The 23,018-nt window shown below is 38.7% G+C and overlaps 2 protein-coding genes across 31 annotated transcripts in view; one reads left to right on the plus strand and one right to left on the minus strand.

Moving 5' to 3' along the window:
• The window catches only part of PPM1L (protein phosphatase, Mg2+/Mn2+ dependent 1L), a 316,391-nt gene extending 309,647 nt beyond the window's left edge, over nucleotides 1–6,744 (plus strand). For all 7 annotated transcript variants that reach the window (XM_063620389.1, XM_063620394.1, XM_063620393.1 and 4 more), the window contains one exon: nucleotides 7–6,744. In XM_063620389.1, coding sequence (XP_063476459.1) covers nucleotides 7–353 — 347 coding nt within the window. In that variant the 3' untranslated portion in view covers nucleotides 354–6,744. The remainder of the gene's footprint in view (nucleotides 1–6) is intronic.
• The window catches only part of B3GALNT1 (beta-1,3-N-acetylgalactosaminyltransferase 1 (Globoside blood group)), a 34,446-nt gene continuing 15,060 nt past the window's right edge, over nucleotides 3,633–23,018 (minus strand). For 22 of the 24 annotated variants that reach the window (XR_010116486.1, XR_010116484.1, XR_010116485.1 and 19 more), the window contains one exon: nucleotides 16,991–19,886. Coding sequence is in view for 20 of the 24 variants with exons in the window: in XM_063620398.1 (XP_063476468.1) it covers nucleotides 18,857–19,852 (996 nt within the window). In the remaining 4 variants the exon portion in view is untranslated. Of the gene's footprint in view, nucleotides 15,489–16,266; nucleotides 16,301–16,384; nucleotides 19,887–20,725; nucleotides 21,626–23,018 lie in introns of those variants that run through there. The other 2 variants (XR_010116487.1, XM_063620414.1) reach the window with 2 other exon arrangements.

The following is a 23,018-nucleotide window of genomic DNA, read 5'->3' on the forward strand; positions in this document are numbered from 1 at the left end:
TTCTAGGTGGTTTCATCAGTTTCAATGGCTCTTGGAGGGTCCAGGGAATCCTGGCCATGTCTCGGTCCCTGGGGGATTATCCGCTGAAAAATCTCAACGTGGTCATCCCAGACCCAGACATCCTGACCTTTGACCTGGACAAGCTTCAGCCCGAGTTCATGATCTTGGCATCAGATGGCCTCTGGGATGCTTTCAGCAATGAAGAAGCAGTTCGATTCATCAAGGAGCGCTTGGATGAACCTCACTTTGGGGCCAAAAGCATAGTTCTACAGTCATTTTACAGAGGCTGCCCTGACAATATAACAGTCATGGTGGTGAAGTTCAGAAATAGCAGCAAAACAGAAGAGCAGTGAACCCTTCAGGGGTCTCAGCTGCCTTAGACTAAAGGACTTTCAACACACTGGTCTCTTTTAATTTAGTGAAAAGTGTGGGAGTTGTAATTAGGATCATCCATCCCAGACATGGAATCCCCCCTCCCTGGTGGTCTTAGGTCTATAATTAGTGATGAACAGAGGGTGCCGTTGGCCAATGTAGTTAAGAAACTGGAAAATGGTTTCTTCATGTTTTCCCAACTCTTTCATCCAGTGCCCAAAATATATAAATAAATAGCTGTAGAGTCACATATATGAAGTGAATAGCATATGTGCCATTTAGTCTCCCTGAAGATTCTTTTCAAGATCCTGTTCAGGGTCCTCCAGGCATCAGCTGTTGTGTCCTCTCTTTGGAACAGTGGACAGGACAGGCCACCCAGTGCTGCAGGAGACAGACCACTGTGTCACCTGTGAGTGGTCAGGGGCTGATGTGGCCAACACCCTCTGCCGAGAGACAGAGCTGTCCTAAGAATGCTTTGTCCTTCTGAGCCCATGTTTTCTGCTCAGTAGCAGCTTGGAAGCAGATTTGGAATGGTTTATTATTTTGGCTGCTCTTGGGGACTGCGAGAAGCAGAGAGGATGAGAGACCAGTGGCAACTGCCTGCACAGCAGAAATAACCCTTTTCCCTTGCTTCCTTTAATAGTTAAATAGACTTTGTATACCACCTGACCAAACTTTGTGCATTTATCCTAATCATGCATGACCTTTTGCTTAGTCCTTACCGTATGTAATAGGCAGCTGTTAAATTCACCGACACCCTGATTTTTCATCTTACGTGAGCAAGAAACCACATTGGGGAAATGAAAAAAGCAAGCCACAATACCATGATTCCTTCTGTTTTCAACAGTAGATGAAGGAAATGATACTGAATGAGTCACAGTGTTCCCTGGCAAGTAAGCTGTTTGCATTGAGAAAGGAGTGAGCTGGTGAGGTTACCACCCTGAATTGAGCTCCAGCTGCCAGTTTTTGTGTTTTTCCTTGCCCCTTTCCAAGTAGTTTTCAAGTGTCACGCAGTGTTCTGAGAAGCAGCAGCCTATAACTGTATTTGTGTTCCTTGAAGCCAGGTGGAGTTCCCAGCTACTGCAGCTTGGGATTTGGTGGGAAACTACTGGGATGAGCTTCTCCTTGATAATGGAAAGGCAGCAGTCTTTAACATTTGGTTGCAAATCTCCATCCACATCAGGGAGCTTTCCCCAGGCAAACACAAACCGCCCCCTGTGGCCTGCAGGCCTGCAGGGGAGGCAGCAAAGGGATCTGGCAGTGGCAACACAGCAAGTCGGGAATTCAAGCGTGAACCCATATTGGTAAGTGGGCCAGAATTATTTGGGGCCTGGCTTGCTGCTCTCCATTTCCTGTATCACTAATGTATCGTTTTTCCAACCTTGGTATTTTATAAGTTTATTTAGAGAAAATGCTGGGTCACTCTCTTTGCCTAAGGTGACTCAAACAGCCAAACAAAACTTTCGTTGCCTCCCACCCCTCTGTATCCACCTGGTTTTGTTCTTTCCCTGTGAGCATTTGTGGTTATAGCTTCCCATATGCCACATTCACTGGCCACCTCCTCGCCGTGGAGCCCTGCCCTCTCCCCTCCTGCTGCTGTAGAGCTTTCCCAAAGCAGTGTCCAGGGGAGAATTCGAGAGAGTGAAGAAATTGCCTTGTGGATGTGGAGGGCTGCAATCTGTCTTGATTTCTCCAAGCACTTAACTTTCTTTGACTGCACTGAGAATTGCTGATGATTTCCCATGAGATTTGCTTACTTTTTGTTTACTATATTTTCCAGAATTACAGTTAGAACCTTGGTTATTGTTTTTTAGCCATAGAATCTTCTAGTACAAAGTATCTGCCACCATTTTAGATTTAAGCATTTGCCTATGGGGAGACACTGAATATGTGGATGTGTGTATTAATACTTGGGGTGGGGACAGGGAAGGGAATGTGGAAAACAAATGCTGGCTGTGAGCAGTGCTGAGATGGCCAGGCCAGGCGGCTGAGTTTGCTTGGAAATTCAGGACATTCTGACTCCTAAGAGTTGCCCCCACCCACCATTGAACTGAAATCAGCACCAATGGTGTCAGCACTTTGCAGCCCATAGCCAACTTTCTTTATTTTTAACATAGCACAAAAATGTATAATAGCAAGGAAAAGACATTTTTAAATTCCACAGTTATTTTTATTGTCTAAAATGAAAGCAGCAGTGTTTTGATAAAGATGAAAAAGAAAAGCTACTAAATTAGTAAATCAGTGGTTACGTGCCCTGCAGAATTTCTTAACAGATGGTGCTGAGTGCACGAGTTACATAACTTTCTCTCTAACTGAGGTTCACAAGGCGTCTTCTAAATTTTGCTTTGTACAATTAATTCATTTCTGATGTTAACCAAATAGAGTGTATATATCCTACTCCCATTACTGCCTCTTTCCCCCCTACTATGGCTTGTAGATTTTCAAAAGATAGAAGTTCTAAGCAAAACTGTAGCAGTTTCATTAATAGTTAGGATAGTTATATCTAAAATCAGAGTATTTTGTTCCCTTCCTTCTGGAGCTCTCTCTCCCTAGCCCTTTTCCAGCTGTTGGGGATGTGCAGACATCACTCCTGGGGTGCCCTGTGGTACACTGGCTGCTCCCCAGGGACCTGGGAATGCTGAATCTAGCCATTAGGGAAATTGATTTGAGATGTTTGCATGTGAAGCTTCCCTAAGCAGCACTGCCAAAGCTTTGGAATTGTCACCCAAGGCTTCCTAGACTCCCTAGCTAGCTCGAGTTCGAATTGCCAATAGTCCCCATGGTGCCAAATTTTGGGATGGTTTTACAGTCTTTTAGAAATGAAGACGGGAATGGCCATGTGCTTATGAGACCTCAGCAAGATGCCAGGCCCAGGTCTCCATTAATGCAGTGCTCTGCTGCTGCTCCACTGGCAATTTGTACTCTTAACATAGGTTGGGGGAGGGACAGCTAGGGAAATTTTTTTTTTAATTAATTGTATCTACAATTCTTTCATCATAGGACTAAACAACACTTACTTACATAGAAAGCTCCAAAGCTGTTCCCAAGACCTGTATTTATTTTATATGAACAACTTGCCCCAAGGCAATTAACTCTGAATTGCTGTTCTAATGTGACATATCTGTGTACATATGTACATATTACTGGTAACCAGTGGCTGCATTTTATTCCTTGCTGTGGACTGAGGTATTGGCTTCTTGAATCTTGTATATGTCATAAGAATATTACACAGAGTGTTATAGTGAAGGATGCAAGCTGGATAATTTAAAACAGGCTTTATTTCATACAAGTATAACTATTACATCATTTTGGGTAAATGGCAAACAGGATTGCATGAGAGTGATGGCATCATCATTTCAATTTAATCCGAAGTGACTCTAGGAATTGATTTCACTGTTGGATTCTAGGAAATTGAGTCCACTGTTTCCTTTGCATTTAATTTCCTTTGTGTTTAATTTGACCACAGAAACTTTTTTGAGTAGCACCTAGTAACATTGCAAGAACTTGTGTATCAAGGTGTATCTTGATTTTCCTGATTTTTTTTGTTCTCTAAAAGTTGTTGCCAGATCGCTCTTGCAACTGTGTCAATGAAAGGTCTGTGTTTAGAAAAGGCAGCAAATCATTGTATATTTGAAATTATAGGAATATATGCTTTGTATAAAACTTTTCCAATGATTTCAGAAATTCTTTTTTCCTCCTTTTGACCTACCACTAGACTGTTCATCCCCTAATAGTTCCCCCAAATTGCCTTAGCATGTCGCACCAGCATTTGTCATCCAGCTCTGGAGAAATGACATGACTGTTTGTTAGATACTATGCCTGTTTAATTGCCTCTGGATTAAGTCATTGATATCTAGACTTTTGAGCTAGTTAGTTAGCTATAGAAATAATAGAATCCAGTGTTTCCCGAAGTGTGTTCCAAAGAGCACAAGTTCCAAAGATGCTCTTCTAAATATAGGATTCTAGGATCAAATAAGTTTGGAAAACACATACCATCTTAGAAAGTTAGTAAAAATGAGTCCATTAAAGGCTCTAATTTAAATGTCCTGCAGGGGAGAGAAAAAAACAACAAATATCTACTGTCAGTTAGCCCAGTGTTTTCCAGATTAATTTGACCACAGAAACTTTTTTGAGTAGCACCTAGTAACACTGCAAGGAACTTGTGTTCTAAAGAACACCCTTTGGGAAATTCTGGTATATTGAAATATTGCTGTGTTTTCATTCACGATGACTCTTAGTAGTAGCAGTAAAATTTGCAACTTAGAAGCATGAGCCTTTCATATATGAAGCTGACTTGTTAATAAAAGCAGTGTTAAGAAGTAGTATGACTTAATATGACCAACAGCAGCCTCATATTGATAGCAGAACAATCCTACTTAAAAATGCCGTGGCGCAATGTCGGCTCACTGCAAGCTCTGCCTCCCAGGTTCACACCATTCTCCTGCCTCAGCCTCCCGAGCAGCTGGGACTACAAGTGGCCTCCACCACACCTGGCTAATTTTTTGTATTTTTAGTAGAGACGGGGTTTCACTGTGTTAGCCAGGATGGTCTTCATCTCTTGACCTCATGATCCACCCGCCTTGGCCTCCCAAAGTGCTGGGATTATAGGTGTGAGCCACCACACCCGGCCATCCCTTTCTTTTATATGAATAATGAGCAAGAGCCCTGCCATAGCTAGATATGTCTCAAATTCATTCCAAGATCTTTCCATTGCTTTTTTGCAGTTACCTTTGCTTTTCGGGTTGAATCAAAATGAATAGTTTTATATTTCATTACTATGTGATATTTGAAAATATATAGAAAATCACAGAAAAGGAAAAACACAAATTTGATTTTAATTCACTTTTGAAATTTTAACGATTTTTAAAACTAATGATCCCTTATATAATAATTGAAATGTAAACTATTAACACTTATTTACTTTCCTTTATTGTCCTCTCTGGATTCAGTGAAATAATTTGAAATCAATTAGAGTTCATACCTTCTAAAATTCCTGTCCCGTATCATCCCACCTTTTGTGTTTTATGTACATAATTAAGTTTAGCAAGTTATCTCTTGCCTAAAATGTGAGGCCTTCCTGTAGTTCCACAGCAGTTACTCTTGGCTACAGAAATAGGTTTGGGAAGCTATGAGAGATTACCCCAAAGTAATGGATGAAACAAATCTAGTCGAAAACACGGTACGGAGTGAATTAAGGCAAAAGTCATTAACTTAAAATTACGTCCAATATTTAGGAATAGCTCACCATCTGCACATTATCCAAAATATTTTAAAAAACTAAAAGTAAGATCACTTAGGCTAGGTGGTGGATTGCAAAGGGCAAGGGGCAGTTGATACCATGAGGCTTCCAATAGATGCATTTCTAAACATTTTTTCTAATATGTAAGTTTGTTTGCTGATCCTTAGTAATGTTAATGCTTTGTCTATTTGTTATTTTTACCACTGTTGAACAGCAGACTGTTGAGGCTAGGGTTGATTATTGATAATTTTTATGTGTTTAGTAATAACCACAGCATCCTATGTACAACTGCTTTAACAAATCCAAGTTAAGGACTTTGAGGAGAGCATGCAGCAACTATTCATTTTAACAAATCATCACAGACAGTTTCCCTTTTCAAAGTGCCACCAAAAAGCAAGCATGCAGCAAAGGTATAGATTGTATTTAGAGATGTGGTTTCATTTATTCTTGAAGTCCTATAACCTTGCATTATTTAAACACAAAATCCCACCTAACATTTGCCAAATCCAAGTTAATCTCAAAAACCTCCGAGGACACTGAGCACAAGCAGATTACTGTGAAGGCACTGGTGGCAGACTGTGGGGGAGAGAGGGTTGAGTGACCCAGAGCAAAGCCTGCCCGGGTTACTCGCTGCCACTTCAGGAGAGGGCTTGTATCAGCTCTCATTACCTTTTGTCATGAGGCAGTTCATAAGTTAAATATGATATCATGCATTATCTCAAAATATTTCTATATTAATTAGATAATTCACTATGTAAAATGTGTTCATGCAGAAGCAAAGGCGGATGTAATAGTCAAGTATCAGGGAAAAACCCCTTTAGGATACCCAGACATTAAAAATGTAAAAAGTAGCTTATAAGAAATGTGGATTATCAGATTTTTACTATATATAGGTTGTGTTTAATAGTAATTTCTGACACCTGCACATAGATCAAGAAAAGGCAGTTGTTACCACTTTTCACCATTCAAAAAAATGGGCTTCTCTCTTAGCGTATTGGTTAATGCTTTGCTTATTTGTTAATGAGGATAGCACTTTAATTTTAAAGCTTCCTTTTGTAGGACTGATGGCACGGGCAGAATCACATTTAAGAAAAATGGTTTGGAACACTTTCTAATAAAAAACTGTAAAATCAGTTTCCAGTGTGGTCAAAATTAGAATGTAAAGGAAAGCATTTTTTAGAAAATACAGAAGCCCAAATCAAGGGAGAGTAATATAAAAGGAAATATTTTAAATTAAGAAAAGGAGGTGTTATAGTTCATTACATCATGAATTATGCTTTCTGTACTTACGCTCTTAGTGAAGGAGATAACATTGAAGTGAGAAAATGAACATTCTCAGTTATTTGTGAAGTTAGTAAAATTGCAGTCCCTATTCCATTTTTTTCTGATGAAAATGGATACATGAGATCTCATTTATTGCTGTCCTCAACACCTTTACTGTCCTAGGTTCCGTTCACGTTCCAAATTGTGGACAATAAAACTGAAGTCAGATAAACATAGTCACAGCTACAACTGAGAGGGAGTTTTAACATAGTGGTAATTTTGCAAATGCCAACATGAATACTAGTGAGTACTCAATTTACAACAGACAATTTCACAAAAACAAACCACAGAGTGATTTGATATTCTTGCTTCTTAGAGAGTTTTCTAATCCATATAATGCAATGGGTCAGGCTGCTCATATAACTTAAAAAATTAATCCTGTAGAAATGATGTATTAGACATCTCTAACCCAAGAAAAAGATGTCTTTTGTATAAGTTTTAAATTCTCATTTGTCTATCTTAGGACAAATGATGACTTCTTTGTGTAGTAATGAAAATGTCTAAATCCTGCTGTGTGGAGAAAAGCTAGAACCATGGGACATTAAGCAAGAATACTCCTCTTATTTAGGCGCCCAGACTACAACTAACAGTCTTTATTTATCATCTTGGTTATTGTTTTATCTCAAGCATATACAGTGTGCAGAAAGTAGAATAATGAATAAAATATGACCATGGAGAAAACCCGTAACTTTTGCTTCTATTCTAGAAAGCACGTGTTTGTTCTTTTTAATTTATTACATGTTCACGTTGAAACTTTAACATCTACAATATTGTCTTTCAGTTTACTCTTCAATTACTAAAGCAAGTGATTTTGATATATAGCACTTACACAACTGCAGTTCAGGTCACAGAATTGAAATCTATTTGATAGTGTCTCAGCATTCTCATGGGCAGCCAGGAAAAAAAAAAACAGAAGAGAGAGACAAATAGAAATTTTAGTGGGTTCAGATAAATGATTATTCTTACAAACCTGGAAAATAGTAATTAAACAGTTCATTCCAAAAGACCCCAATGTAAACTCTGCTCACATACATAATTTGTATAAGGAAAATGTATGAGTTTTTTTCTTAAAATAGAAGCATCATTGCATTTATAACAGATTGCTCAATCTTATGAACAGATTACATTGGGAAAGTCACTACTATTGCTGTAAGTGTGTTTGTATATTTTATTCTTTCTTTTTGTGTGTGTGTGAACATCTACTATGTGCCAGGCAGTGACTGTGTCTGAGTGAATGTATCCATTGGTGAGCACTCAGGCGCCATCACTGCCTGCTTGGGGCTTACACCCTAGTGGGGACTCAGAGATATTATAACACTCAATACTGACCCAATGGGATGAAAATTGTTATCTTCATGATTTCTTCCAATGGGCTTAGATTTGTTGGGACAGGGCAGAATTAGAATAATTATTTCTCACATATAAGAGTAAGTGATATGAGATTGGGAATTTCTTGCCAACACTCAAGCAAACTGCAGAAGATAATTACTCCATTTTACTAGCTCACCTAGTTTCTGAAGGATGGGGTGGGGAGTAAGACATGGAGCCTCTGGGGACCAGGACGGGAGGTGGGACTGTCCCAGTGGAGGGTGCCACTGGAAGCCTCCACCCAAGTGGGCCAGCAGCTGTGCAAGGGTGCAGCAGTAGGCTGGTGAAAGCCAGGCTGTCTCTCTCTCAACATCTTTCTGGGGGAAGAAAAGGATTATAGAAAAGGAGAAAAGGGAGGAGCAAGAACATCTCTCCATGGCCTATTTTTATTTTTGTTCCCAAGAGACTAGTGTAATAACCTTATGCCCCCAAAGAGAGCCCAGAACTGAAAGTATCTTCAGTGTTTCTGAGTATAAATCAGTGAATCTGTTATATAGAAAACATTTCAGGAGCACAATTATTTCCTGATTTCAAATATGAACAGAAGACTAAATGTCGGATTTTTTTTTAATAATAAATTTGGTATCCATAGTTACTTTACACATTCCAGAGTCTAAGCATGGAATTTAAGTTTTGTATTTTGAACAAAAATAGCAACATCTGTTTTCTGTATGGCAAAGAAAAACTAAATCCCAGACTTTTATTTTTAACCACAGAAACCATCACTTCTTTCTAAATTATTTGCTTGCCTGCTCATTTCCCCTAAACATGTCTTTCTGTTTATGCCAATGGCTTTTTAAATCCAAATACTAGTTATTGCCAAATTGCATTAGAATCCTATTGAATTAGAATAATTCATATACTTCATATACTAGACAGTAAATGGTTAGGGACAGTAAAGATCTGATTGTGATCAAAAGTAGGGTTTTTGTTTTGTTTTTAATCATGAGCACATATAAAAGGAAATTCAAATGAAACCAAGCCAATTTCTGATTTAGTAAGATTAAAACCATAGATGGAGCTCAGTTACTAAGGATGGAAAGGAGGAAAGCACAGAGTGGGGAGAGAAAAAGGGGAAGGAAAAAAAATTTAGTAGTGTTTTTTTGGGGAACAGTATAATGTCTCAAAAGTTCTTATCTCTTATCCTGCTGATGTTGAGACAGTGGCTTTGTATAAGCTTTTATTTATACCTATTTCAACATCATGAAAATTTTTCCATCAGCATTTTCTTGCAACTTTAAAAATCACAAGGAATTATTTGTTTTTAATAAAGAGATACAGGATCTATAATTTATTGGCAATACTTTATTTTAGGAATCTTCAAATTGTATTTAATAAATAAATCACAGGTCAAAATGACTGTCAAATCAATCAGGCTTTCTCCTAAGTTATTTCCTGAAAACTATGCATGATAAATACAAAAAGCCTTGGCGAAACCTCATTACTCTTGGAAGTCTTCAGAGGTTATTATACCGACTGATCTATATTTGTCTCTAAGAGACATTTGAAACACAGTTACAATGTCAATTTGGTGTAACATTACCTGTAGTAGAGCTCAGAGTATATGGCAGTGCACGGTCACTCAAGATGCATGGCGTGTCATTTGGGTCGCTTTGATGGGTTGCTGGGGTAGAATTAGCCTTGTAGAGACTAATGTGTTCTTGCTATCTCTGATCCTGTGTTATATAAAAATGAACAGCTAAAAATTTACCCAGGACAAGATTAAAGCAAAAATAAACACATAAAGTTGCTAGACTTTAAACATGAGACTGCTGGTATTAAGTTAAACTCATTCTCCATTCTAATATCTGTTCTTGAATTTTATAATTTCTCTATGCTTTTGAGTTAGAGTAGCTGAGCTGGAGTTCTATGTGGAAAGCAAAGAAACAATTCATGGGTAGAGGATAAGACCAAAGCATAACAGAAGCAAGAGGCAGGAGGTTTTGAGACTTTGGTGCTTTCATTTGGAATGGGAATAAGCCTGGCTCTGGTTCAAAACAAGGCAATTTATAAACATGTATACAATGTATGCAACAAAAAATGTTTATTGTAAACCTAACACAACTTTTACCCAGCTTTATAGTAACGCATCGACAAAGTTTATATAGTAATTACTATAAGGTCACAAGGGTTACATTATACACAGATGTAGGCTCCAGCAACACAGCATGATGCACCTCTGAGAAAAGTGTTCAGAACAGAATATCCATCTGCAAAGGTTTTCACAAGATGCAGGAAGAAACACTGTAAAATTTGGAGACAGAATGAAATAGAGGTAAACTCTCTCCAGGATTCTAGGCTCTGAAGAGTGGGTAGTACTTATGGCTTAGGCCATATTGTAGTAACATGGTGACTTGCACTAACCATGTAGATGGAGTTCGTGGATTAGACAATTCTCAGAATTTCCTAGAAAAAGTTGGGGCCAGACATAGTGGCTCTCGCCTGTAATACCTACACTTTGGGAGGCCAAGGCAGGAGGATCACTTGAGCTCAGGAGTTTGAGACCAGCCTGGTCAACACAGTGAGACCCTTTTAAAAAAAGGGGAAAGAAAAGGAGTTTGTTATGCAGGTGAAACAATTGCCTACTCTACCTGCTTTCAAATTTAAGTCTAGGAAATATAAAAGTTCATCTCTACATATAAAATGCTTTTTTAAAAAGTTATCTTGTTTATATGCTAAGGTTCACTAAAGGAGAAAAAAAAGGAAGTGCAGAAGTTTTTAAAGGTACATATAAAAAGGGATTCACTACAAAAATGAAGTTAAATTTCTCTCCTAATCCTACTATTCATTGAGCTATGAGATAGAGTGGACTATCACTTGATTTGTGAACACCAAATTAACCTCTACCTACAGCTTTTCAACTGTTCTTCTGAAACCGTGAAAGACTTTTTAAAATAAATCAATCACAGCAGCCTTGAGGGATGGGAGAACTGCCAGATCTGTGTCCAGAGAAACAGTCATTGCAATGTGAATTTACCAGAAGTCAGAAATTTTCCACCTTTTCATTTGTGAAGAGGGCAGAGTGAATGTTGTTAACATCAGGCCCAGAACCTACTTTGTGCCAGGTTCATAAAGTAAACCTTCCCTGATGCTATTCAGTGAGTAAGCAGTAAAAGGCAAGCAAATGTGACCCTGTCCTCTCTCCTCGTTCAAATGGGAAGACCTGGCTCCATATTGTGATGGCTTCATTAGTGAGAGATGTGTACTCTTCAGGTTTGTAACCAGGATGCTGTGCCCCTTTCCATGCTACCATGGAATTCAGACTCTGCTGCCTGAAATGGAAGGCAATCACTTATTGAGGAGCAAGGAAGAGAAGGCATTTTTTATTTCCGCTATCTCCAATCCATCAATGTGGGCTGCTCACTCAGGCTGGGATCTATTCTCCAACAAGATGCATCCCAGAGCATGGAGCTCCTGCGTCATGGACAAGCTGCATTCTGTCTGCCTTACAGGAAATTGGGTTTATCTCTTCACTTCGGCCCCACTCATCACTGGCCCTGACCCTCAGGAAGAGGAAAACTGTTTTGTACGTTCCTAAAATTTGGATGCCCTCAGCTGTAACAGACCACTGCACCCACCATGGTCAGGAACTCACACATGCAGGGCCAAGAAGTCTGTGGTCACAGGGTTGGTTCAGTGGCTCAATGATGTCATCAAGAGCCAGGCTGTCCACCTCAGCCACTGCCCTGGCCTTTAGGCTGTCCTCATGGGATCCACATGGTTGCTTCAGATACTATCATTGCAGACCTAACATCTGGCCAAAGAAAAGGAGACTTTCTCCTTTGTCTTTATTAGAAAGCAACACCCCCAGAAGCCCACCAGCAATCACCTGGGGTCCCACTGGCTGGGATTGGTTCACATGTCAAAGCATGAGGAGCAAGAAAGGCTGGTAAAGAGCAGTGGCAGCCTGAGCAACATAGTAAGCCCCATCTCTACAAAGTTTTTGAAAAATTAGCCAGGTGTGGTGGCACACGCCTGTAGTCCCAGCTACTTGGGGGGTGCTGAGGTGGGAGGATCACTTGGACCCAAAAGCTCGAGTTTGTAGTAAGCTATGATCGTGCCACTGTATTCCAGCCTGATTAACAGAGCGAGACTCTGTCTTAAACAACAAAAGTGACTGAGGTGGGAGGCAGCCCCTGCCTGCACAGAAGAAAGCGGGACGCTGGGCACGTGAGGCTGGGGGCTTAGCAGCAAACACAGCATTTGGCCTGCACCCCAGCAGTCTTTGCTCATGACATTTTGATGCCACTTTTTACCTTTACCTAAATTTGTTAATATATTTGTTAAAACATCTGTGTTATAAAAATGATTTATCTTCATTGTTGAGACTGAAATAAAAGGTAATTTTAAAGCAGGAAGAAATCTTTGAGAGGCATTTTCTGTTCAAATTTTGTTACATTTTCATCCTGTTTCTGTAGTTTGTACATATGTTGGAAGAGAGGGAAGAGTGGCATTCAGAACCATCACAGCAGTTGCTGCAACCTTTTAAAAGAATGACAAAATTTATCTTTTTTATTATTATACTTTAAGTTTTAGGGTACATGTGCACAATGTGCAGGTTTGTTACATATGTATCCATGTGCCATGTTGGTGTGCTGCATCCAATAACTCGTCATTTAGCAATAGGTATATCTCCTAATGCTGTCCCTCCCCCCTCCCCACAACAGTCCCCAGAGTGTGATGTTCCCCTTCCTGTGTCCATGTGTTCTCATTATTCAATTCCCACCTATGAGTGAGAATATGCGGTGTTTGGTTTTTTGTCCTTGTGATAGTTTACTGAGAATGATGGTTTCCAGTTTCATCCATGTCCCTACAAAGGACATGAACTCATCATTTTTTATGGCTGCATAGTATTCCATGGTGTATATGTGCCACATTTTCTTAATCCAGTCTGTCGTTGTTGGACATTTGGGTTGGTTCCAACTCTTTGCTATTGTGAATAGTGCAGCAATAAAGATACGTGTGCATGTGTCTTTATAGCAGCATGATTTATAGTCCTTTGGGTATATACCCAGTAATGGGATGGCTGAGTCAAATGGTATTTCTAGTTCTAGATCCCTGAGGAATCGCCACACTGACTTCCACAATGGGTGAACTAGTTTACAGTCCCAACAGTGTAAAAGTGTTCCTATTTCTCCACATCCTCTCCAGCACCTGTTGTTTCCTGACTTTTTAATGATGGCCATTCTAACTGGTGTGAGATGGTATCTCATTGTGGTTTTGATTTGCATTTCTCTGATGGCCAGTGATGATGAGCATTTTTTCATGTGTTTTTTGGCTGCATAAATGTCTTCTTTTGAGAAGTGTCTGTTCATGTCCTTTGCCCACTTTTTGATGGGGTTGTTTTTTTCTTGTAAATTTGAGTTCATTGGAGATTCTGGATATTATCCCTTTGTCAGATGAGTAGGTTGCAAAAATTTTCTCCCATTTTGTAGGTTGCCTGTTCACTCTGATGGTAGTTTCTTTTGCTGTGCAGAAGCTCTTTAGTTTAATTAGATCCCATTTGTCAATTCTGGCTTTTGTTGCCATTGCTTTTGGTGTTTTAGACATGAAGTCCTTGCCCATGCCTATGTCCTGAATGGTATTGCCTAGGTTTTCTTCTAGGGTTTTTATGGTTTTAGGTCTAACATGTAAGTCTTTAATCCATCTTGAATTAATTAGGAAAAGAGGAAGTCAAATTGTCCCTGTTTGCAGATGGCATGATAGAAAACCCCACTGTCTCAGCCCAAAATCTCCTTAAGCTGATAAGCAACTTCAGCAAAGTCTCAGGATACAAAAATCAATGTACAAAAATCACAAGCATTCTTATACAGCAATAACAGACAAGCAGAGAGCCAAATCATGAGTGAACTCACATTCACAATTGCTTCAGAGAATAAAATACCTAGGAATCCAACTTACAAGGGACATGAAGGACCTCTTCAAGGAGAACTACAAACCACTGCTCAATGAAATAAAAGAGGATACAAACAAATGGAAGAACATTCCATGCTCATGGGTTGGAAGAATCAATTATCGTGAAAATGGCCATACTGCCCAAGGTAATTTATAGATTCAATGCCATCCCCATCAAGCTACCAATGACTTTCTTCACAGAATTGGAAAAAACTACTTTAAAGTTCATATGGAACCAAACAAGAGCCCGCATCGCCAAGTCAATCCTAAGCCAAAAGAACAAAGCTGGAAGCATCACACTACCTGACTTCAAACTATACTACAAGGCTACAGTAACCAAAACAGCATGGTACTGGTACCAAAACATAGATCAACGGAACAGAACAGAGCCCTCAGAAATAATGCCACATATCTACAACTATCTGATCTTTGACAAACCTGACAAAAACAAGCAATGGAATAAGGATTCCCTATTTAATAAATGGTGCTGGGAAAACTGGCTAGCCATATGTAGAAAGCTGAAACTGGATCCCTTCCTTACACCTTATAAAAAATTAATTCAAGCTGGATTAAAAATTTATCTTTAGAGAAGTTGATTTCCTTTTATCTGGGAAATGCCTTGAATGAGTTTGTTTTTTTTTTGGGCAGGTGTGGGGGGGGAAGGAATGTTAAGCAGCATTCACCTCTGCCTTGCTTCCCACATGGTCTGAAAGGAGAAAGTGAAACAGAAACAGAGCTAAGTGGAAAGGAGTTTTGGAAATTACTCATTGATAACCTCAAGCAGGGGTAAGGCCCGGCATGTATAGAGGAGGGGCCAGATGTGAGGAGAGAAGGCTTGGCCCCCGGGGCCACAGACAATGGTAAATTTCCCTAGTGAGAGATGTTTTAATTATCATAAGAAAGCATCCCCAAAGTTGGTAGCATTAGGCAAAAATTATTTCTTACGTTTCTGGTTTACAGGGCCTAAATTGGGGTCTGTTGCAGAGTTGTCTGGCATTGTCTGAAGGCTCCCTCTCCCTTTCAGATACTGAGTGTGGCAAATTACAGTATGACTGCACTCAGTTTTTCATTCCCCATTCTGTGGAACAATACATTCCTGCATGCTGCAACACCACTTGCGGTTACTTCCTGCAAGAGAAATATACTTCCCCACCTCAGTGACACTGGGCTTGGCAAGGGATTCATCTCAGCCATTGGATGTATTAATATATGCCACTGTGCTTCCACCAGCTTTTTAATTTCCTTCTATAAGAACAGCATGTTCCAAACGGGCTGCCCATCAGCCTGGATCCTGGAATGAAAAAGACATGGAGCAGGGTTGCAGCCAACCACTGCCATGCAACGTGAGTGAAAACATTGGCTGTCATCAAGTCTGAGATTTGGGCGTTACTGTAGCATTTGTGACCCTTAGCAAAGCTAACTAATGTGCTAAAAGTCACAAACTCAACACTTGCAGACAAGGAAAGCAAGTGAGGCAGAGGGTGTGTGAAACTATGGGGATGGCAGGGCTAAGGCAGATGGGACTGAATCAGCCCAAGGATAAGCCCCAGTATTAAACATTGTTATAATTTTTAAAGCTGCTGATTTGGTTAAACACCAGGTCATGATTTTAATAACACAGCTAATATTTACTTCCTGAAAGCTTATTAATATAGTTAAAAACAAAAAATATGACCCAATCTCTTAATGTTTTCCTAATCATTTAACTTTGTAGGTTCTTTTAGGCACCAATCTTCAGTTCAGAAGAAACAATCTTCTAAAACTTGTTTGTTTTTTTTTTGTTTCTTTTTTGGTCTTTTCTAAAAGTGAAAGGGAACTATTTTTTATGTTAAAAGTTCTCTCTAGAAATCTTTTGAGTTAGCTTCCCAAACATCAGTACACAGAAATGTGGCACTTAGCAATGGAGATATATTGAGAAATATGTCAGGTGATTTTGTCGTTGTGCAAACATTAGAGTGTACTTACACAAACCTAGATGGCATAGCCTACTATACACCTAGGCTACATGGTAGAGCCTATCGCTTCTAGGCTATAAACCTGTACAGAATGTTACTGTACTGAATACTTACTGTTGGAGACTGTCACACAATGGTACTGGTGTATCTAAAATAGAAAAAGCACAGTAAAAAAAAAAACAAATAGTATAAAAGAAAAAAAATAGTACACCTGTATAGGGAGGGCACTTACCATGAATAGAGCTTGCAGGGGTGGAAGTTGCTCTGTGTGAGTCACTGAGTGAGTGGTGGGTGAATGTGAAGGCCTCGAACATTACTGTGCACTACTGTAGACTTTACAAACACGGCACACTTAAAGTAGGCCACACTAAATTCATTTAACAATTTTCTTTCTTCGGTAATTAACCTTAACTCACCGTAACTTAACTTTACAAACTTTCAAACTTTGACTCTTTTGTCGAAGTTTTCTGACACTTAGCTTAAAACACAAACATCTTGTAAAACTGTACAAAAATATTCTTTATATCCTTATTCTATAAGCTTTTTCCTATTTTAAACTTTATTTTTCTACCTTTTAAACTTTGTTAAAAACTTAAGACACAAACACAACACATTAGCCTAGGCCCACAGGGTCAGGATCATCAGTATCACTGTCTTCTATCACCACATCTTGTCTCACTGGAAGGTCTTCAGGAGAAATAGCATGAATGGAGCTGTCATCTCCTATGATGATAATGCTTTCTTCTGGAATACCTCCTGAGGGACCTGCCCAAGGCTGTATTAAACATTTTTTTTTTAAGTAGAAAGAGAACACTCTAAAATAATGATAAAAAGTAAATACACAAACCGGTGTCATTTATTGTCATTATCAGTATTACGTACTATACATAACTGAATGTGCTGTACTTTTATACAACTGGCAGTGTAGTAGGTTTGTTTACACCAGCATCATCACAGACACGTGAGTAATGCACGAGGCTATGACATTAAAACGGCTATAACATCATGAGGCAATAGATTTTCTGCTCCATTATAATTTTATGAGACCACTATTGTATATGTCATTATGCAGTACATGACTGTAATCTTCTGCAAAACCAGTCAAATCTAACCATGCCACAAAAATAACTACCACCATCTGTCTTAAAGAAAGTGACTCCTATATGGATGGAGATTAACAAGGGCATAGATCGATTCCATAGAATATTTCATTTAAATGATTTTATTATAACTGGATTAGGTCTGAGCCCTGGGAAACAGACATCACCTTGTTATAGAGAACCACACATTATAGTTTTAACTGAAGTTGTTTTTCATATAGGACAATCATAAATATGAGTATTACAAGAGCTGACTACATACTTTCAAGTTTATATTTCCTGACAAAGGATATGACCTTTTTCCATCCTGTAATTCAGAGAAAAAGAACCACTTGCCCTACATAAACTCTAAAAAGAAAACTGCATAAACCCAGGAATGGGGGGGGCAAGGAGTGCTCCTCTTTGACCTACTATTAAGCAGGTCCAACAAATGATATATCACCACGTCTATGAAGAAATTTCTTTCTATAAAAGCACAAAATTTAAATCAGATTTGACTTTACACATTAGGGCTTTCATCTTGATGAGAAACTCATAACAGCAGCAGCTCAAACTGATTGTTAAAAGGAAAAAACATAGGGCAGATTAATAATGCAACTTGGATCTTCAATCTTTTCTTTCCAATCCAAATGCTGGAATATGACACTCTTTTTATAATATTCTGCCCATGAAGTTCTCTCCCTTCTTTTCTGCCTTCAGAGTCCTTTCCAAAAGGAAATTACTGCCTGGCATTCTACATTATTCCTAATTTTCAGGTGGAAAAATGAGGCAGATTAAGTGACTTCTAAAAACACTAGGGACTGTATTTTTTAAAAACAAGACAATACTTCAGATTTTCTTGCTTTAATTCTTCTCTATATTACCACAGTAAAATATTTAACGAAGTCCAAGAGATTACTGATACGCAATAATGACATATGACTTTACATTAATGGAGTGATGTATCAATAATAAACTGATCAGTTAAGTAACTGGAAAATGTTTGAATGTAAAGAATGATTCACTATCCTTTTTATATTGTATTGAAATCGCCAAAACATTTAAAAACACAGAAAGTTTGAATATTAAATAATAATAACTGTGAAATACTGCAACATCTTGAAGTACTTTATAAATGACCAAAAACAGGTAAAATTTTGTTCAGTATAACTTCAGTGAAGAAGTTTTTTGACACAGAACTACATATATTTTTAAATTGGTAATCCACATAAGATATACACAAAACCTTCAAGTGACTACATTGTTCAATAAATAAAACTCTACATTGTTTTGTTTTTACAGCCTAGTGAGCTTATAATTCAGTAACACCCTTTTAAGAAATTCTAGTCTACAGAATGACATGTCCAAATTGTTTGGTCCTATTAATTTCTTTAGCAAAAACCTCCAATTCCTTTATACTTAATTCTTCCAAATATCATCTTTGAAGGGCCTGACTAATAAATCACAAGTGTAACCCTCCAGTCTCCAGTCTGTGGGTTTTTCATGAGTTTCAGTTCAGTGCAAGCCAGCACACTGACCTCCCCATGAATTTTCCACAGTACCTACTTTATTTAACACTTTCCACAAAGTATCCTGTCCTTCTAGACTTTTTGTAGAATGTGAAGTTAATAATGGCATGTGGTGTTCCTTAGCATGACCTGCCAAAAAGTGATGATCTCCTTGGAAGAAAAGCCATGGGCTGCAATCACACGTCTCAGTTGACAGACATCCAAATGGATTCTATATAGAAAGAAAAGATTTGTGTCTTCTGGAATATGAATGTTAACTTTTAATAAATTCAAACAGATCCCAACATAAACATCTTCAAACTTGATGGGTTTTACGTGACCCATCATTTCATAGATCCTTGGCACCAAATCTCTGGACATTATATAACCCAACCCACTGCAGTATGGAGGAAACACCTTGAAAGGATACTCCTGATAAGAAATATGGGTTTTTTGGTAAAATCCTCTATAGGAATAATTATCAATTAGAGGATAACCTGTGAAAAACTTCTCTGAATGGTTTAGGTTTAAAAGATACTTCACTAAATTGCCAGTATTGACGAAAACATCAGTGTCTGTCTTCATTACGTACTTGGCATTGGGGCAAAACTCAGTTACCCACCTGAATGCCATAATGGTTTTCAAGGTCAGGTTATTATATGTGTCTAAAAAATCTTGTCGGATTATGTCACCATAAAGAAGGTGTTCATCCTCTAAGGACAATGCCAACATTTTGTCTTCCTTTTCAGCCTCTTGGCCTAATAAGAAAAATGTAAGAACCTCATATCCCCACCAAGACTTTTTTTCACCCCAAGTAACTCTAATGGCCTGCCTGGCTTTCACATCTGAAGGGTGGGAGGTAACCAGAATGACCAGAAATGGATTTTGATGAGAGCAGTTTGAATGCTCTCGAAGTGTGAAGTGAAAGTCTTGTCTGTAAATCGGCTCATACTCATAGAAGTACATCCAGTTCACGCGTTCTATCACATTGTAATGGGGAAGGCTGAGGTACCACATCACAAGGAAACTCAGGAGTGACAGCAGCAGGAGGCTCCATTTGAGGGATCTCAGTGACATCCTACTCGGAAGGACAGTCCAGAGAGCCGAGGCCATCCACAGCAGCTCAGAAGCACGCGAGCCGAAGGTTCTGGAAGAGTTATCAAAGATTGGTTAATATTCCACACCCAAAACACATTTTCAAAAGACATCTGACTATCTACTCAAGGAGAAAGAGTAGGAGAACAAAATCTCCAGAGCAAAACAAAAAATCCTGACTTGAATCTACTTCATTTAACTATAAGCCAATAGAAACCAATAACCAAAAATCTATTTTAGCTTCTTACATCAAGACCAAGGTTAAAACATATCCTTTGATTATTTTGTAGTAGTTATCCTACTCTACCTAAATTAACAGTTTACTGTTAAATATAATTCTATCCTAGGTGCAGATATGATAGGGACAGAAAGAGATGGGTAATGGTGGGTTAAAAAATAAATCTACCATAAACACAATAAATAAAATGTATCTCCTCTTTATAACTATAAAAAAAGAAGGATTTAATTCAAGGGGATATTACTAGCCACATGCCCAAATAAACAAAGGGTCTTTCTCAGCTGTGTGTTCTGATATGGATTCTAGTAAATCTGGGTAAGAAAAACCCTATAGTGATCATTATTCTATTCTTAGTGACTGCTGATGTGGGATAAGGTAGAGATTCTTCACTTGAAAGGCAAGTCCTCCAGACACAAACAGGATCATCTCTCTTGAGTTTTCAAACACTGACTATGAAACAGCTTTTACTTGCCCCAACCACCACCTCTCCCCTCTTTTTACCTCATTGGTTAAACTCAATGCTCAGTCTGCACAGCAACTGTTTAAATCAAAGGCCCATCTTTAGTATTAAATTTTCACATTTCCCATTCCAACCTCTTCAGAAATCACACACCCAATCAGAATCATGGGATGGAAACTCCTAAAACACTTGCTTTTACACAGAAGCTCCAGCTGAGACACGAGGAGGCACAGAACATTCAGACTGTAAAGTGACAGCTCTGTTCCTGATCTCAAGGCAGAGGGTGGTTTATAATTCGGGATTCCATAGCGCTTTCCTTGCACCGTAAGCATAGACTTCAGTCTAAGGGCATTCATGTATGTGTATTTACTGGACATCTTCTACTCCCAAAGACCAGGCACTAAGGAGACCAAAAGAAGTAGGAGACAGGAGGAAGAAGAAAACCCAAGACAACGTATAAACATGGCACCACAGTGCAGTACACACTGTTTACAGCAAATGCTAAGGAACTTTAGCATAAGGGACAGATGAACAACATGAGGAAGGGTGGGCTGAGGAGGCTGCTGGCAGGTGCCCTTTTACCCACAATTATATGGGGGAGGGTTCTTGGAAAGCTGGAATTCACTATGGAGGATGGACATTAATGTCCTTATGGGAAGGCTGGTCTACCAAGGGTTCTACCTTGGGACAACTTTAGGGTCTCTGGACATACAGCTCCTCTGTCTCTTAATACATATGAAAATAACAGGATTTCAAGGCTCCTTGTCCTCTTTGTCTGGTCATCTCTTACTTGCCCTGATTACGTCTCGCCACAATTATCTTTTCTATATGTAATGCTTTCCATATTTTAACCCACACAACACAATATAATGTTTTAGCAAACTCTCTCCAGTTCGGTTCCGTGTATGTATGTCTTGCCTCTCCACTTACATTCTACGACCTTGTTGGCAAAAACAATTTTTCTCTCAGGAGTCAAAGTGCAAGACAAAGGGAGGCCTACGGCAGGAGTGCAATGGACACTGAGGCTTGATATGCTATCTCCATTTGTAAAAGGATAAAATATAGATCTGTCCACCCACCTCCTATCCTCCCCTATCCCCTTTACTAGCCATACGCTGCCAATCCCAGAAAAAAACCTGAAATGGAATAGTTTGAGAGCAAGAATTATGAAAGTAATTAACACTGCCTTTATACGTTTTCTCCTCACCTGGCTACTGGGCACTACACAACCCTTGAGGGAACCATTTACAACTCAGCCACTAACGACTTGTACATTTATTACAACAAATATCTCATTCTAACAAATCAGCATATTTCAACAGATTTTGGAAAAACAGAAGGAAAGTGTTGTAAGGGGTGCCATTTATAATTGCATATGGATGATGGAGGCTCTACTACTCTTCAATGATGGGAAGAACTTAAAATGGCAAATCTTATTATAAAAGTTATTTTTTACACATTCTATAAGCCACAGTTTCTAAATGTGAGAATGTGACTATGGTTATGATGTCTATCATTTATGGACCCATGAATAAAATAAAGCAGCAGCAAAAAGAGGAGAAACTATCTAGTCCAAAAGCAAGGAACGGACTCTAAACAACTGGCCAGAACAAACTAGGTCACCTACAACACAGATGGCTCCAAAGCCAGCTACCAAAGTCCACTCTCCAGCTCTGTCTACCAACCAGGATGAATGGGTATGTTATGTATCTCTTGAAGCCTCAGTTTCCTATCTCTGTATTGAAGATATTAATACAGTGCAAATTAGTGATAATATATGCAAAACTTCTGGTCTGTGTTAGGTATTCAACAAACAGAAGCTGTTATTATCAGCTGTGGTTCTACCCTTGGCATCATTTCCATCCTATTTGTGTTCTCTAAAATGATTCTTACTGTCAAAATAGATTATCCTGAAAAGGAGGGAGGGGCAAAAAATTGTTTCATGTGGTTAAAAAATGTAACTAAAATACTAGGTAAAAATGACATGATGGCTACAAAAAGATGTTTCATAGGAAAATTAAAATATGCTAACATTCTTAGTATATTTTAAGGAACAAAGAGATATGGATAAACCTTCACATTTTGCTAAAAAGTTCATTTAAGAATGTACATTAACCTTTACATTGATCACTGAAAGAATATAGAACACTATCTTCCAAATTGATTGAGAAATAGCAGAAACAAAGTAAGTTATCTGTCTATTCAATATAAGGTAGGAAAATGGGAAATAAAAAGAAAAAATGCATGCAAACACAAAACACAAAAGATGATGGCAGGAGTAAATCTAAATGTGCTGTTAATTAAGGTAAATATAAATGTAAACTTATCTACTAAAAAAAAGACTCTCAGGCTGGGCATGGTGGCTTATGCCTGTAATTCCAGAACTTTGGGAGGCCAAGGCAGGCGGATCACCTGAAGTCAGGAGTTCAGGACCAACCAGGCCAACATGGCAAAACCCCATCTCTACTAAAAACACAAAAATTAGC

The sequence above is a fragment of the Symphalangus syndactylus genome, chromosome 17 (assembly GCF_028878055.3).
Source record: "Symphalangus syndactylus isolate Jambi chromosome 17, NHGRI_mSymSyn1-v2.1_pri, whole genome shotgun sequence".
Lineage (NCBI taxonomy): Eukaryota > Metazoa > Chordata > Mammalia > Primates > Hylobatidae > Symphalangus > Symphalangus syndactylus.